At 47.3% G+C, this 17,192-nt stretch overlaps 2 protein-coding genes across 4 annotated transcripts in view; both read right to left on the reverse strand.

The window, feature by feature from the left end:
• The window catches only part of C6H1orf167 (chromosome 6 C1orf167 homolog), a 29,398-nt gene extending 26,759 nt beyond the window's left edge, over window positions 1-2,639 (reverse strand). Inside the window, exon 1 of one of the 2 annotated variants that reach the window (XM_060276266.1) lies at window positions 833-2,639. In XM_060276266.1, the coding sequence (XP_060132249.1) occupies window positions 833-893 (61 nt within the window). In that variant the 5' untranslated portion in view covers window positions 894-2,639. The remainder of the gene's footprint in view (window positions 1-832) is intronic. The other variant, XM_060276267.1, reaches the window with a different exon arrangement.
• Window positions 2,640-3,912: 1,273 nt separating this feature from the next.
• The window catches only part of AGTRAP (angiotensin II receptor associated protein), a 34,352-nt gene continuing 21,072 nt past the window's right edge, over window positions 3,913-17,192 (reverse strand). For both annotated transcript variants that reach the window (XM_060276270.1, XM_060276271.1), the window contains exons 2-5: window positions 12,791-12,825; window positions 12,234-12,345; window positions 9,661-9,859; window positions 3,913-4,744 (exon numbers count right to left, since the gene is read on the reverse strand). In XM_060276270.1, coding sequence (XP_060132253.1) covers window positions 4,632-4,744; window positions 9,661-9,859; window positions 12,234-12,345; window positions 12,791-12,825 — 459 coding nt within the window. In that variant the 3' untranslated portion in view covers window positions 3,913-4,631. The remainder of the gene's footprint in view (window positions 4,745-9,660; window positions 9,860-12,233; window positions 12,346-12,790; window positions 12,826-17,192) is intronic.

Below are 17,192 nucleotides of genomic sequence, written 5' to 3' on the forward strand. Positions count from 1 at the left end.
TAAGTTCGAAAACCAAGGTAGCATTGTACTTATTTTTACATCATTAAAAGATCAATGACTTTCCTTCTTCTCTTTCCATGGTTCATTTTACATATCATAAATCCCTGCATACTGTATTTTACAAAAAAAAACCATACTATTCAGTATTCCATTACCGCACCCATCAAAACTTATTTACACTGTTGGCTTTATCTTAATCCTGCCAGCATTTTCAGCTGTACACAATTATTTCCCATATATTCAATAAACGTTCTCCAATCTTCTCTAAATGTATTTTCTTCTTGTTCTCTTATTCTATATGTTAAGTCTGCAAGTTGTGCATATTCTGTCAACTTAAGTTCCCATTCTTCTTTGGTTTGGAGATCACTCAATTTCCATTTTTGGTCCAACAAAACATGGGCCGCAGTAGTGGCATAAATAAATAACCTTTTTTTTGACACCTGGGAATTTCAGTCTGAATTATCCCCAACAGAAAAGAAAGTACCTGTACTTTAAAACATTTTTTTCAATTCATTATGGATCATTTCCCACCATCTCTTTCCTAACCCTTTCTGAAAACATAATAAACGTAATAAAAATCATTAATAGGGTCACTTGAGCTTGATTGACACACCAACTACAGTCGGGGGTGGGGGGGGCAATGGTTGGCTGCTGCCCATTGGCACTGATGGAGCCCAACAGCAGGGGGCGCCAGAGCCAATGGCAGGTGGAGACAACTCATTCCAGATTTGCTTCCACCTCCTGCCTGCTGGGCTCTACAAGGGCCAACCCTGAGACTAAGCAAGGAGGGATCCACCCCACCCTAGTGGACTCCAGGGAAGCCTCAGCTTACCAGACGCCACATAGCTGCTCAGAAAAGGAGGGATGTTTTCTTTCTTCCTGCCTCTCGGCATCCTGTCCAGGTCCTCCACACCTGTGTCGTCCCTTTAAACCCGAGGCCAATCCAGCAACAGGCACCGCCACAGCACCAACTGCCTGGAAAGTCAAAGCAACAGGAGGTAAACAAAGCGATCTTTGTTGCTATTCCTGCAGCGCAGTGGGATTGGACTAGATGACCGCACTGGGTCCCTTCCAACTCTACGCTGCTATTATTCTCTAAGGCTCTGAAAGTCCGTACTGTATGGGCTACTGAGTGGCCATACATTTAAAGCACACCCCCCCCAAAAAAAAGATTCCTGGGAACTATAGTTTACAATCTGCAATCCCCAGCACAACCTTAGCAAACTACAGTTCCCAGGATTCTTTGGGAGAAGCAATTACCTGTTGCTGGAAACCACAGGAGTCAAGAGAGCTCATGCGACCTGCTTGGGGGGCTTCCCACTGTGAAAACAGGATGCTGGACCAGATGGGCGTCATCCAGCCATTTTATGTCCTTACACTGTTTTCTTAAGCTGCCGCTGGGAATAAATGTATGACAAAGTTTTGACTAGAATCTTGAGTTATTGACTAGAATAGGTACTCTGGAATCTTGGGGTATCAAATAAGGACTAGAATCTTGCATACTCCTAATCACGTTCCTTTTTAACCAAACCTTTGGGTTGATCTGATTTGCATCCTATGCCCTTTTAAAATGCCCCCCCCCCGGCTATTGGGTTTTTGTTTTTATTATGTATTTTGTGGTTTTATATCTTGATTTTATACCGTGAACCGCCCTGAGACCCCGGGGTATAGGGCGGTATATAAATTCAATTAATAATAATAATAATAATTAGCACCGATCTGTTTGGGGCTTGGTGGTTCCCTTACTGAACTGCGTCCTGCATTGGGTAACCTCCCTGCTCCCAGATCCGCATTTGTCTTAATTATTCCTGATTCATCCCTTCTGATTTGCATGGTGCGAGTGATTTTCTGGTGGTCCTGGGCCATTGCATTCAAGCCTGCTCTCCGCTCCTTCTATCCAAGAACAGAAGAGCCCCGCTGGAGCAAATCGGGAAAGCCTCTCCTTCTAACCCAGCATCCTGTCCCCGACGGCGGACAGCCTTGACACCGCTTCCCTTGCCCCATGGAGGGATTGAGGTGGGGAGGGAAGAATTGCTAAGGGGTGCGGGTGGGGAGGAGGTCTCACCTGTGTCCCTGCTAAAGAAATAACTCGGGAGAGAAAACCGAGCCAAGCGACTGTCCCACAGTGAGGAGGGAGAACAGGGGAGACACCCCCGAGAAAGAGGCTCCCTTTCCGTTGCAAACCAAGCTCCCGCGCCTTCCTTTAAACCGACGGAAATGCAACGGGGGGAAGCCAAGGGGGGCTCGGACAGCCCACAGCTACCGCGCCGGCGCCGCAGCCTCTCCGATGGGGCCGCGGCAGGGATCTCGAGAGGGGCACTCAACGGCCGGAAAGGCGCCGCTTTGCTGCACATTTCGCGGGGCTGAATTGCCGCATATTTATTCACTTACTGAATTTATATAGCTGCCCCATACATCAGGATTTTTTTGGTGGGGGGGGGGGTGAGTACTGAGTTACCTGCGAAGCGATTGGCCAGTTAAGTATTTTTACTGACTTATTTGATTGGGGGGGGGCAGCTGCACACACTCACACCCCGGCTGTGCCCATGGTCCCATAGCAGAAATACTCTAGGCCAGACACCCCCCAAACTCGGCCCTCCAGATGTTTTGGGACTACAATTCCCATCATCCCTGACCACTGGTCCTGTTAGCTAGGGATGATGGGAATTGTAGTCCTACATGGAGGGCTGTTTGGGGGTGGCTGCTCTAGGCTAAAGCCAGAGTGGTGTAGTGGTTAGAGCAGGCATCCCCAAACTGCGGCCCTCCAGATGTTTTGGCCTACAACTCCCACGATCCCTAGCTAACAGGACCTGTGGTCAGGGAAGATGGGAATTGTAGTCCAAAACATCTGGAGGGCCGAAGTTTGGGGGTGCCTGGGTTAGAGTGCCGGACGTGGACCTGGGAGATCGGGGTTCAAATCCCCCCACTCAGTCATGAAGCTCACCTGGGTGACCTTGAGCCAGCCACCTAAGCTACTTCGCAGGGTCGTTGTAGGGATTAGCTGAAAACGGGGGTGAACCACATGGAAAAAAACCGAGCAAATGAGCTCTTCAGTTTACCTGCCGGCTGGATGGCAATGTCATTTGGCAACCTGGCACCCACATGGTTGCAACTGGAACTGTGTCAGTTGCAAAAAGGCGCCTGGCAAATGTCTAACACTGGAAAGAATAGACTGGGAGATCTCCCCCCCCCCTCATAATGCTTAAGCTCAGGGACATCCAATGAAACTGAATGTGATTCAGCACAGGCAAAAGGAAGTCATTCTTCTTGCAGCACAGAGTTAAACTACGGAACTCACTCCTGCAGGAGGCAAGGAATGGTCAACTTAGATGACTTTAAAAGAGGATTGGACACATTCATGCGGGGCAACTAGCTATTATGGTTTATTATTAAGGGGTGAGTGCTCTGGAGCTTGGGTTCTGCTCGTGGGTTTTTCCTTGGGACATCTGGTTTGCAACCATGGGATGCTGGACTAGATGGGCCTTTGAGCAGCAGCTCAGTTGGTTAAAGCATGGTGCTCATAATGCAAAGGTTGCAGGTTCAATCCCCATATGGGACAGCTGCGTATTCCTGCGTTGCAGGGGGTTGGACTAGAGCAGGCATCCCCAAACTTCGGCCCTCCAGAGGTTTTGGACTACAATTCCCATCATCCCTGACCACTGGTCCTGTTAGCTAGGGGTCATGGGAGTTGTAGGCCAAAACATCTGGAGGGCCGCTGTTTGGGGATGCCTGGACTAGAGGATCCCTTCCACCTCTATGATTCTTCTATGACTTCTGTTTTCCCCCCATCCCTCCCCATTTAGCAACCACCCAGCTTCGTTCACCTGTTACAGCTCAAACCAACAAGCGAGTCTAGCAGAAAGAAGCCAGCGCCATTATCAAACTCAAGACTTTGTGTGTGTGTGTGTGAAACATTTTATTAAAAAGGTTCTTTAATTTTCTTTAGGAAAACAAGCAAACATACACACATACATACAAAGATCATAGGAAGAAAGGAAGGCTGTGTGTTTTCTTGAAGGCACAAAGGTGTTTTTTGAGAGAGAAAACGATCAGCACACCTACACATCGAGAAGGTGCGGGCCTGCCGCAAATCATCGGCAGAAAAATGGCACAGTTGCAGCAACAAGGGTTGGGTTGCTCTTTGGAAATAATCAGTTAGCTGGCTCCTGTAAGCAGACAGATCCTTCAGCTAACAACTCTCTTGCTAGAGTCTCTTAGTGAAGGGGGGGCGGCTGTTTTATTTGGGGAGGGGCTACTCTTCCCAGGGTAGCCTTGAGAGGCTCAATCAATCAGCATCAATGTGGCTGGGAAAAAAATACAGAGAACGTTGCTATTGCAGAAGGAAATTTCTGCATTTCTGGGATCGGGGAAAAGACTTTAAAACATCGTCCAAGGTGCGCTCTGGATTTGCGGCAGAAGCCATGAGAGAAAACTCTCAAGTCGTTCAGGAGGAACGAGAAGCCACAGGTTGCTTTGGCGCCGAAGTCCCCTCCCCCGGACTGGTTTTTAGAAACCACGCTTCCTCTGGTGGGGAGGAAGAAGTGGGGTTGGGGGTAAGTGGCGGAGACTGTTTTCTTCTCCAACGCAGCAAGGAAAGGGCCCAGTGTTCTTTGGACGGTTCTGGGGATGCCTCAATAAGGGGGAGGTGGGGGGGCCTTGGTAGCCACGTCTGGGTAAGGGCGCGGCGGCTCCGGGTGGTCGATGGGCTGGTACGAGCTGCGGTCCTGCCCGACGTTGAGGACACCTGCGCGGAAGGAAAGGGGAAAGCGACAGCTTTTAGCGTTCGGCTGCAGCGACCAGGTGTTCCCAGCAAGAATCTCAGTGCTGGGATGAGCTGCAACTGAAGAGCTGCAAGTTTCCGATCTGTGAATTAGACCATCACTTGCCTTTACAGCCCCTAGCCCAGGCATCCCCAAACTTCGGCCCTCAAGATGTTTTGGACTACAATTCCCATCATCCCTGACCACAGGTCCTGTTAGCTAGGGATCATGGGAGTTGTAGGCCAAAACATCTGGAGGGCCGCAGTTTGGGGATGCCTGCCCTAGCCTACCTTGCATCACAGCTCTGGCCGTTTGGCCATGTTGGCTGGAGGGCTACTGTTTCTCCATCTCTGAACTAGATCATCACTTGTCTTCACTGCCCCTAGGGACCACTGAGCATGGCAGCTGGGGCTGATGGGAATTGGAATCTGTCACCTGAAATTCAATGAACCAGACTATCACTTGCCTTTACTGCCCCTGCTTCCTTCTCAGTTCTGCCTCCAGCCTTGCTGATGGAAAACAAATCCCATGCTTGTCCCTACTGACCATGTTGGCTGATGGGAGTTGGCAGTCCAACCATGTTTGGAGAGTCACAGTTCCCTTAGCCATTGCACTTCATCGTCCATTGCCAGTGATCAATTTCCAAAACGAGGGATTATCGGAATAGGTGCTTCGTGTCCAGGAAACCTTGCCTTTCAGGTGGCACTTTCGGTTGCTGTGAGCGACTAGGTGGGGAAGCACTCTGCACATGCTCTATGGTACCTTCTTTATGCAAACACTCTAGACTCCATTGGCCCAGTCTTAGATGACTTTAAAAATAGTTTGGTAAATTTCAGGAACTTGGGTCTATCTATGGTAAGGTAAAAGGTCAAGGACCCCTGGACGGTTAAGTCCAGTCAAAGGCGACTGTGGGGTGTGGCACTCATCTCGCTTTCAGGCCGAGGGAGCTGGCATTTGTCCGCAGACAGCTTTCCGGGTCATGTGGCCAGCAGGACTAAACCGCTTCTGGCGCAACGGGGCACCGTGACGGAAACCAGAGCGCTGTTTACCTTCCCGCTATTTATCTACTTGCACTGGTGTGCTTTCAAACTGCTAGGTTGGCAGGAGCTGGGACAAAGCATCGGGAGCTCACCCCGTCACAGGGATTTGAACCGCTGACCTTCTGATCGGCAAGCACAAGAGGCTCAGTGGTTTCGACCACAGCACCACCCGTGTGTCCCTAGGGTCTATCTATGATGGAGCTGTTGACCACCAAAGCTAAACTGAGCCTCCCAAACCAGAAACGGTCTACCTCTAAAGGCCAGCTTTTAGAACAGGGGCAGGCACCTGTGACCACCTGAATGTTGCTGAACTTCCAACACCCGTCAGCTAGAATGGTGCTGGAATCCAGCAAAAATCTGGAGGGCTAAAGGTTCCTCATCCATTAAAAGAGAGCAGAGTTGTGATGGAGGTAGTCTGGGGCAATAAAGGCCCATGGCAGTAATGGAGTTACAACAGAGGCAGCTAGGGGGAAGTAAAGGCAAGTGATGGTCTTTGGGCCTGAGAAGAATCTGTAGCCCTCCAGCCTCCATTAACCCCCAGGCAGGGATGATGGGAGTTGTAGTTCATGTGTAGTCCAGCAACCATGAGGGGCAAGTGTTCACCACCCCTGAAATGGGGGGGGCACCATTACAGACATATGCCCCACTTGCGTGATTTCTAGTCCTTGATAGCAGCAGGACGTGGGATTAGGTAGGCCTTTAATAAGATTTCTGTTTTCGTTAGGTTTCAATTCAAGTGTTGTTTCGTTTAAATGTGTAAAATGTCCCAGTGTTTTTAGGACTTAAAAATCATTCCAAGGAAAATTAAGTTATTCTGGTCAATGAGAGTTGAGCCCCCATATTCAGAGGCAGTCTATCCATGGATATCAGGTGCTGTTGACAAACAAGAGGGCATTGAATGCAGTCCGCCCCCCCCCCCCAAAAAATACCTCATCTGGTTCATTGTTGGGAAAAGGATTCAGCCCTAGATAGCGACTTGGTCCAAATCCGTCAGAGCTCATTTCATGTTAAATTAAAATCTCTCAGAAGCACACTTTGGAAACTCATTTTTATTTCTTTACTAAAGAGCTGCTTGGCAAGAGATGGGGGAGTGGAACTGGTTTGTGAGTAGACAAATTGCCAGCCCATGCATTTTGCTCAGAAGTAAGCACCACTGAGTTCAGCTTACATTCAGGTAAATGTACATAGCATCACAGAGCCTTCCTCAGGAGATATATTTGGACAGCATGCTTTCTATATATAAGATCTCATTTTTACATGAGATGGGTTGTAGTAGCCAACATTAGTTGAATTCAGAGCAGACCCACTGAAATTAATGAACACAACTAACTTAGGCCCATTAATATTAATGCATGTCCTCTTAGTAGAACTAAGTAGAGATCCACACCATACATACAAAGCACATGACTTTCACCCAAAGAATCCTGGGAACTGTAGTTTCGGGGTTCTGGGATCTAGTTATGTAGGGGGGAACTACAGTTCCCAGCATTCTCTGGGGAGATTTGTGTGTTATTTCATTGCATTTATATCCCACATTTACCTAAGAGGAACTCAAGGTGCCACACATGGTTCACCTCCCCAACCTCATTGAATCATTAAACTCATTTTTTTAAAAAACAAAAACAAGTTTTTATTAAAGCTTTTTCATAATACAATAACTACTGCACTACACTGGCTCTCACAAGTGTGTGGTGGATGTGTTTAAAATTTGTGGTGTACCTCTGACTTTAGCTTGATATTATATATGTATGATTATTTCAGGCCCTCTTTGTGGTTAAGACTTGTGTTTCCCCCTAATACACCCACTGACCTCATTCCCTGCAGTTTGCAAAACAGGCCCAGAAGCAAAAGGGTCCAGTTATGGCTCAGAAAGGACACGGCTATCAACAAAACGATGGTTGAAAAGGATGAATCGGCACTAATAAGCTGCCGTCAACACTCCTTGCTTCTTTGAAGAGACAATGTGCTCCGGTCTATACGACCAACACCTTAATTTGAGTCCCAAAAAGTCCATTCCCCCCCAATAAAAAAAACAACCCAAAAAAACACAACAGGGAAATTCCACCATAAAAGGTGAACCAGTCTTTACAGATCCCCAAAATGTTCTTACAGATCAGGAGCAGGAAACCAAAGCTAAAGGTACCCTACATCTGTTTTAAATAAATTCCTCTTTTTTGCAAAATACAGATATACAGAATACAGATATGGAGGACACCTTTCTGAAAAGGAAGGTGCCACGGATTTGCATTGTTTTTAACCACCCCAGGGGACAGGGACATAAATAAAAAGGCTGCACAGAGTAAGTTGACAAGATTTTATTCCCTTCTCTGCTGAATACTGTGATCATGGAAGCTTAATTCTCTCATCACAGCTGGGGGATACCCGAATCCAACCAGGGCAAGTAAAAACAGCCATTGTTGCAAGAACTTCGGCCCTAAGCTGATTCCGGAGAGATATATGGCTTCCCTCTTGGAATCGTAGCTTGCTAAAGGGAATCTAAGAAGTCTATAAAAAAAAATTAAGAACCTCAAAAGCCACAACAGTTTCTACACTAGGAGTAGCTGGCAGGTGATGTTGGGACTCCCAAATCCCATCAGCCCCTGCCAGGATGGCTAGCGGTCAAGGGATGATGGGAGTTGTAGTCCATCATCTAGAAAACACCACATGGGCTACCCCTGTGCTTACACTTCTGTTGCCAAGGCTACACACCCTCATATCAAAGGGCTTATTTTACAGAGCTATTCTTCATACCAACAGACCTCTAGTACCTTAGGGCGGCCATCTTGCTCTCAGAGCTATTCTTCCTATCAAAAGGCCTCTACTGCCTTATGGGCGGCCATTTTGCTCTCAGACAAATTCCTCACCTCAAAAGGCCTCTACTGCCTTATGGGCGGCCATTTTGCTCTCCAAGATATTCCTCATGTCAAAAGGCCTCTACTGCCTTAAGGGCGGCCATCTTGCTCTCAGACAAATTCCTCATCTCAAAAGGCCTCTACTGCCTTATGGGCGGCCATTTTGCTCTCCAATATATTCTTCATGGCAAAAGGCCTCTACTGCCTTAAGGGCGGCCATCTTGCTCTCAGACAAATTCCTCATCTCAAAAGGCCTCTACTGCCTTATGGGCGGCCATTTTGCTCTCCAAGATATTCCTCATGTCAAAAGGCCTCTACTGCCTTAAGGGCGGCCATCTTGCTCTCAGACAAATTCCTCATCTCAAAAGGCCTCTACTGCCTTATGGGCGGCCATTTTGCTCTCCAATATATTCTTCATGGCAAAAGGCCTCTACTGCCTTAAGGGCGGCCATCTTGCTCTCAGACAAATTCCTCATCTCAAAAGGCCTCTACTACCTTATGGGCGGCCATTTTGCTCTCCAAGATATTCCTCATGTCAAAAGGCCTCTACTGCCTTAAGGGCGGCCATCTTGCTCTCAGAGACATTTTCTCGTCACATTTGTTGACCTTCATTAAAAAGTGTTTTTAAAAGCTTCCAGGAGGAAGATGGAGGCTAATGCTTGTCTCCAAATGAGCAAGAAAACTTGATAAACAAAAGGGGAAGGCATTTCAGTAATGGCAAATGAGGGATAAAGGAGTGGAGTCAATACCATCCCGGGCAGAATATCGCTCCGACGAAGCCTCCCAGTCTGCAAGGGAAAAGAAATCAAACGTAGAGGGAGAAAAGGATGCACAACTTAAGAAGAAAGATGAATGGGAAGCTGACAAGAGAAAAAAGACGCGGGCAGAAGTTTGGCTAAGAACGGCAGGGCCAAAGAACATGGTGGGCCGCATGGGAGAGAACATGAGGGCCGGGGCCCTCCAGAGAGGACCAAAACCCAGGCCGCCGATTGAGCGATGGCCGCCTACCTAGGTTGAAGGCATACTCTCCTCCACGTTCCCGGTACATCTGGTAGGCGAAGAAGCAAGACAAGGGCTTGAGGAGGAGGCTGAAGATGGCCATGCCGGCGCTGAAGCGGGTGGTGTCGAGCAGCAAAGACGATGGAGGGTAATACAGGCTGAAGTGGATTATGTCCGTCAGGATCGTCAGCAGAAGCCCAGTGAGGAACTGGAAGGAGAGAAGGTGTTACAAGACACAGCTCGTCCTTCCCTTCATTCAACTATAGCCTATAAAGCAGGCATCCCCAAACCTCGGCCCTCCAGATGTTTTGGACTACAATTCCCATCTTCCCCGACCACTGGTCCTGTTAGCTAGGGATCATGGGAGTTGTAGGCCCAAACATCTGGAGGGCCAGGTATAGCAGGCAGTTTGGGGATGCCTGCTATAAAGCCAAGCATGGGGATCGTCTGTGGCCTCTCCGGTTGCGATGGAGGCAGCTGGGGGCAGTGAAGGCAAGCGTTTCTGAACTACAACTCCCATCAGGCCAGCCAGCATGGCCGACCATCAGGGATGATGGGAAGCATGAGTTCAACCATGGACAGAGGACCACAGGTTGCCCAGCTCTCCATGAACAAAGATGGAGGTCACCGGGTGAAGTGAAGGCAAGCAATGGTTGCCTTTCTGAACTACCACTCCCATCAGTCCCAGCCAGCACGGCCAACTGTCCAGGATGATGGGAAGCGGAGTTCAACCACAGACAGAGGGCCACAGGTTGCCCAGCTCTCCATGAACAAAAGGCATTGTTGTGATGGAGGTCACCGGGGGCAGTGAAGGCAAGCAATGGTTGCCTTTCTGAACTACCACTCCCATCAGTCCCAGCCAGCATGGCCAACTGTCCGGGATGATGGGAAGCATGAGTTCAACCATGGACAGAGGACCACAGCTGCTGCTTGCCTTCTATCACTGTGCCATACAGAGCGTGCTCACGTACGGTTTATGTGTGTGGTACGGAAGCTGTACTTCTCAGGACAGAGCAGGGCTGTGTAGAATTATTAAAACAGCGGAGAGCATTATTGGCTGCTCACTCTCCACCTTAGAACAAATCTATACCACCAGGTGCCGTAGAAAAGCACTAAACATATCAAGAGATCCAACGCACCCTGGTCACCATTTCTTTCAGCTCCTGCCATCGGGACGGAGATATAGAACTATGCAGGCAAGAACGAGCCGTCTCAGGAACAGTTTCTTCTCTAGAGCGATTTTGGCCTTAAATGGAAAGCCTGGACTTTGAAGTCATCTTATTTTACTTGTTATTTGTATTATATTTACTGTTTTAATTAGGTTTTGTAATTTTGGATTATGCGGAATGCTTTATCTGAGTGGATGTAGCAACCGAGTAATTTCGTTGTTCCCACAAGGGGACAATGACAATAAAGATATCTTATCTTACAGGTTGCCCAGCTCTCCATGAACAAAAGGCATTGTTGTGATGCAGGTCGCTGGGGGCAGTAAAGGCAAGTAAGGGTCTATTTCAGGGACTGAGGAACAACCAATATAGCCTATAAACCAAGGAACTTGCAGCTCTCCAGATGTCGTTCGACATGGTTCAACAGCCAGGGATGATGGTGGTTTGTGGATCAACAACAACTAGAGGACAACTGGCTTCCCATCTCCAGTATATACTGATAGCGGGCTCCTTCTCCGAGTGCCAAAAAACAATCACACATGCACAAGAAGGCGGCCATCAGTAGGGATGGAGAGGTTCAATGGTTTGCAGAAGCACAACCCGCGTCTTAGAATCCCCCTGGGCAACATTTCCAAGCACTGCAAAGCCAGGGCACTTGGGAATAGACAGCACCCCCGGAGCCCGTTTGCTGTAAAGGGAGGGGAGATGTGAAACGAAGGAGTAGAATGGAGTCTCCTGAAACAAGGTTACAGCTGGCTGGCTGGCAGACTCCTGGCGGCAAGGCTTTGCTACAGGTCCTAATTGCACCATGGTGACCAGCCCACCTCTCATAGGCATATAGCTGCCAAGTACCCTGTTTTCCCCAGGAAACCCCCGTTTTTACTTACCTTTTCCTGGTGGTCCCCCGTATCACTTCGTCTCCCGTTTTTCTCCGTTATTTTCTCCTGCCGACGGCCATTTTTTTTCTTTCTGATTTGCCCTTCTATGGGCACCAAAAATGGCCGCCGCCGGCTTCAAAAGTCGCATCTACGCATGTCCGGAAGTGCATAGACGCTACTTCCGGTGTTGCCGGCGGCCATTTTTGGTGCCCATAGATGGGCAGAGCGACACCGGAAGTTGCGTCAACGCACTTCCTGACATGCGTAGAAGCAACTTTCGAAGCCGGCGGCGGCCATTTTTGGTGCCCATAGAAGGGCAAAGCAACACCGGAAGTTACGTCGACGCAACTTCCGGTGTCACACGGCTGCCGGTCCCGGATTCTGCAGTCCGGGACTTGGAAGGTAAGCATAGGCATGTTAAAACTAGGGATATCCACCTTGAAATCAACAAATCCACCCAAATCCTTTTTCATCAGGCAAATGTATTCGTAACACGGTGATTTGGGTGGGCTTTTTTAAAACAACAACGACAACTTACCATGAGGATTGCATCAATAGAATCCCTTTGGGCCACTGCCCAGACGCCCAGGGCGAGAATGGTGAAGTTACCCCACGGGTAGGAAATTGGCAACCACGGTGCCATGCAGCCCCTGTCCAGGGCAGAAGAGGAGAAAGAGCAAAAGAAAGGAAATCAAAGAATGTAAGAAGAGCCTGCTGGATCCGGCCAATGGCCCATCTAGTCCAGCGTCCTGTTTACACAATGGCCAACCCGGATGTCTCAACAGGAAACCCAGAATCAGGATTCGAACACAAGAGCAGCTCCCCTCTCCTGCCCTTTCCAGCAACTGGTATTCAGAAGCATTGCTACCTCCAACTGTGGAGGCAGAAGCAAAGCCACCCTGTCTAGTAGCCATTGACAGCATCATTAAATCATTCCAAAAGCACTTAAAAACAACCACTGTATTCTTCAGCCAGCAAATGCACCTGGGTTACAAGGAGAATTTTCAAATTCTTTCTGAAAGCTAATAGGGAGGGTGTGCCACAAATGAATTAATCAACCCACTATCGTAATTAAACGCGGTATTACTAACTTACCATGTCGTCAGCAGCCAGTGTACCAGGACAATAGCCTGCAAGTGGAAAGGAGAAAATAATGTAGCCTGGTTATTAATCTCCCAAAATATCTAGAAAGCGCTGTGCCATAGGAATTTATCGCAACAGTTTACAGCAGTATAAAATAAAACCATAAAAAGTTAAAAACAAGAGCAAAAGAGTTAAAAGCTAATATCAGTGGGGGAAGTACTCTTTAATTGCGTGCATCAGCCTGGCAGAACAGAAAGGTTTTCAGCAGGCATTGGAAAGCTGGCACAGAAAGCGCACCTGGCTGAATCTCTTGTGGCAGAGAGTTCCACAGGACTGGGCCGATGGCACTAAAGGCTTAGTTACTCATTGTTGTCAAATGAGCCTCACCGACTTGCGGAATGACAGTGACGCTCCTGCTGACGATCTTGGTGATCAAGCTAGCCTATGAGGGTTCAGGCGATCCTTGAGTTATTGTGGACCTAAGTTGTTCAGAGCTTTACAAATTACTGGAAGAATCTTGAACCTGGCTTGGCAGTAGATGGGCAGCCAGTGCTTTAACAGGGGCATCCCAAATTCTCGACAAGAAGCTCCTGGATGCAACGTTCTGAACCATACCCAAGGGCAGCCCCACGCAGACCGCATTGCAGTAATCTAGCCCCCCAAAGTCAACAGTGCATAGACTACAGTGGTCAGGCTATGTTGAAGGGAGTCTCCACCTTCCCAGGGTTCAAAGGGAGATAAGGGATCACAATGGGAATTTCCGCAGTGGCTGGGAAGTGGGGGTGAAGAGGGGGGGGGAAAAGAGCTACTGGAATAAAGGGAAGGATTTGAGGAAATACAGGTAGGTGACCTCCTTCAGTTGGGTTTCACCTGAGGCAACACCTGCAGAGCCACAGGTGCCCCACCACAGCTTTAAGGAACTACAGTCATACCTTGGAAGTTAAACGGAATCTGTTCCGGAAGTCCATTTGACTTCCAAAACTTTCGGAAACCAAAGCACGGCTTGTGGTCATAGCTGCCAAGTACCCCGTTTTCCCCGGGAAACCCCCGTTTTTACTTACCTTTTCCCGGTGGTCTCCCGTATCACTTTGTCTCCCGTTTTTCTCCGTTATTTTCTCCTGCCGGCGGCCATTTTTTTCTTTCTGATTTGCCCTTCTATGGGCACCAAAAATGGCCGCCGCCGGCTTCAAAAGTCGCATCTACGCATGTTCGGAAGTGCGTAGACACGACTTCCGGTGGAAGCGGCGGCCATTTTTTGTGCCCATAGATGGGCGGAACGACACCGGAAGTTGCGTCGACGCACTTCTGGTCATGCGTAGAAGTGACTTTTGAAGCTGGCGGCGGCCATTTTTGGTGCCCATAGAAGGGCAAAGTTACGTCAATGCACCTTCCGGTGTCACACGGCTGCCGGTCCCGGATTCTGCAGTCCGGGACTTGGAAGGTAAGCTTCTGGTTGGCTGCAGGAAGCCACAGAAGCCCAGTCGGACGTTCAGCTTCCAAAAATAGTTCGCAAACTGGATCAGTCACTTCTGGGTTAGCGGCGTTTGGGAGCCAAAACGTTCGATAAATAAGCTGTTCGAAAACCAAGGTATGACTGTACACTGTGTGTGTGTGTGTGTTTTATCTTTAAGCCACTATGAGAGCCACAGCTGAAGAGCAGCTACCATACACTTCAATAAACTAATTTTATTTTATTTGGGGTTCTATGCAAGTTCTCAACAAGACCTGTTTTCTCGGTGATTTTGCAATGTTTTAAAGCAGCGGCGAACAAATTTATAACCCATTTCCTGCTTCCTGGTATGAGGCAGCATGAAATAAAATTGCTAAGAAATAATTGAGAAATCGGAAGCAGAAAAGGTACAAGGATGTTTGTGTTTTAGGAGCAATGTGTCCTTTCTGACCTGCAATGACAAGAGAATGTAGATTTGTTGTTATTGACGCAACTGGGCAAACATCCCAGTCCAGAAATTTGTGTCAAGCATCCATTTCCCACAGCTTCCTTCCTATAGAATTCAGCCTAGGGTTTCAGACAATCCCAGGGGACAGAAATTTAAAATTTGACACAATATTTGGACTGTTTGATTATTGAATAATATGTATAATTCAGAATCTATGGTGTGGTTTGATTGGATAGTTCAAATGGAAAACTTAATAAATATAATTTATTAAAAATATTTTTTAAAAAAATAGAATCCCAGGGGACGGCCCCTTTGGTGCAAAACAACACAAAAGGGATTGCCAGAAGAACCGCTGATTAAACCAGCTGGAATGGCTTTCTAAAGTTTGTTTTATGGGGGACAGATGGAGAGACCTCGGGTTGGTGTAGTGGTTAGAGCAGGCATCCCCAAACTCGGCCCTCCAGATGTTTTGGGACTACAACTCCCATGATCCCTAGCTAACAGGACCAGTGGTCAGGGGTGATGGGAATTGTAGTCCCAAAACATCTGGAGGGCCAAGTTTGGGGGGTGCCTGGATTAGAGTTCTAGACTAGGATCTGAAAGACTGGGGTTCAAGTCCCCCACTCGGCCACATGACGTTCACTGAGTGATCCTGGGCAGCTTGCTGCCTCTCATAGCATAGTTACAGGTAGGTAGCTGTGTTGGTCTGACGCAGTCAAAACAAAATTAAAAAAATCCTTCCAGTAGCACCTTAGAGACCAACTAAGTTTGTCATAGGTATGAGCTTTCGTGTGCATGCACACTTCTTCAGATACTTCTGTTTCAGTGTATCTGAATTATTATTATTATTATTATTATTATTATTATTATTATTATTATTAATTTATGCCCCGCCCATCTGGCCAGGTTCCCCCAGCCACTTCTGTTTCAGTGTATCTGAAGAAGTGTGCATGCACACGAAAGCTCATACCTATGACAAACTTAGTTGGTCTCTAAGGTGCTACTGGAAGGAATTTTTTTATCTCATAGCATAACCAGCCTCACATTTAAAAAAGCATAAAATAAGGAGGGGAGCAGGTGGAGAAAACCACACATGCCTTTCCTGAGCTCCTTGGAGGAACAGTGGGATAGAAATTCATTAAATTTGTTTCTTTCATTGAGCAAAATTTATATACAGCACTTGATGGCGCAGCAAAACTTCTAAACCGGTTACAAAGACATATTAAAATCATCAATTAAAAAAAACAGGTAAAGACCATGAAAAGCAGCTACAAACAATTGAAAGGGATTGAAATATGTCAGCATCTAAGTGTCTGGATGCAATAACATGTAACATGTTTTAATAGACACATAAGTGAAATGTAATGATAGATAAACAAATCTTTCACCAGCTATGAGCCAAACAAAACCTCCATTGACAGGTGCAGTATACAACAGTACCTCTGAATGCCAGATGTTATGGGCATAGCAGGCCCTCTCTCCCCCCACATTTGTGAGCTCTTCAGAGGCATTGGGTTAGCTGCAGTCACAAAACAGGATGCTGGATTTTTGGTGCAGTCCAGCAAAATAATTCTTAATATTCTTAGAAGTGCCTCTGAACATGTGAGAAGGACCCTTCCCCCCCCCACCAAGCCTCTACCCCCACATGCTTAAAATATTAGGCTGTCTCCCATGCTAGTCTTACTCAGGTTGATTAACTTCAATGGTTCTACTTTTGAGTAGGGCTTAGTTACGGTATATCAAACTAAATTGGATACAGCCCATTGTCTTGGCATATTAAAATATAATGTACTGTACATGCAAATAATAAAATCCTTGAAAGTTTCCGGTCCAGTGTAAGATTCGGCAAAAGCCAATCTTGATTGAAAAGTGGAGTAAAACATCATCTGTCAAAGGAATGGAAGAAAACAACAGACCACATACAGTGGTACCTCGGTTTATGAACACAATTGGTTCCAGAAGTCTGTTCATAAACTGAAGCGTTCATAAACTGAAGTGAAGTTTCCCATTGAAAGTAATGGAAAGTGGATTAATCTGTTCCAGACGGTCCGTGGAGTACTTAAAATGAAGCGTTCATAAACTGAAACGAAGTTTCCCATTGAAAGTAATGGAAAGTGGATTAATCTGTTCCAGACGGGTCCGCGGAGTACTCAACCTGAAGCGTACTTAACCCGAAGCATGGGTGTAATTGGTTCCGGAAGCCTGTTCATAAACTGAAGCGAACTTTCCCATTGAAAGTAATGGAAAGTGAATTAATCCGTTCCAGATGGGTCCACGGTGATCGTAAACCGAAAATTCGTAAACCGAGGTGTTCATAAACGAGGTTCCACTGTATATAAGATACATACAAAGGCCAGTGAAATGCCACTGGAAATTTGTCAATTGCCTGAACCAGTAACATGTCACAATGCTGTTATCACCTGTCACAGTGGCCGGAGTGGACTACTTCAGAGTAACGACGCTACGCAGCTCTGCATTTTATTCTTTTATTGGTGCTGCGTATTTACAGTGCTCAA

Source organism: Zootoca vivipara, chromosome 6, assembly GCF_963506605.1.
Source record: "Zootoca vivipara chromosome 6, rZooViv1.1, whole genome shotgun sequence".
Lineage (NCBI taxonomy): Eukaryota > Metazoa > Chordata > Lepidosauria > Squamata > Lacertidae > Zootoca > Zootoca vivipara.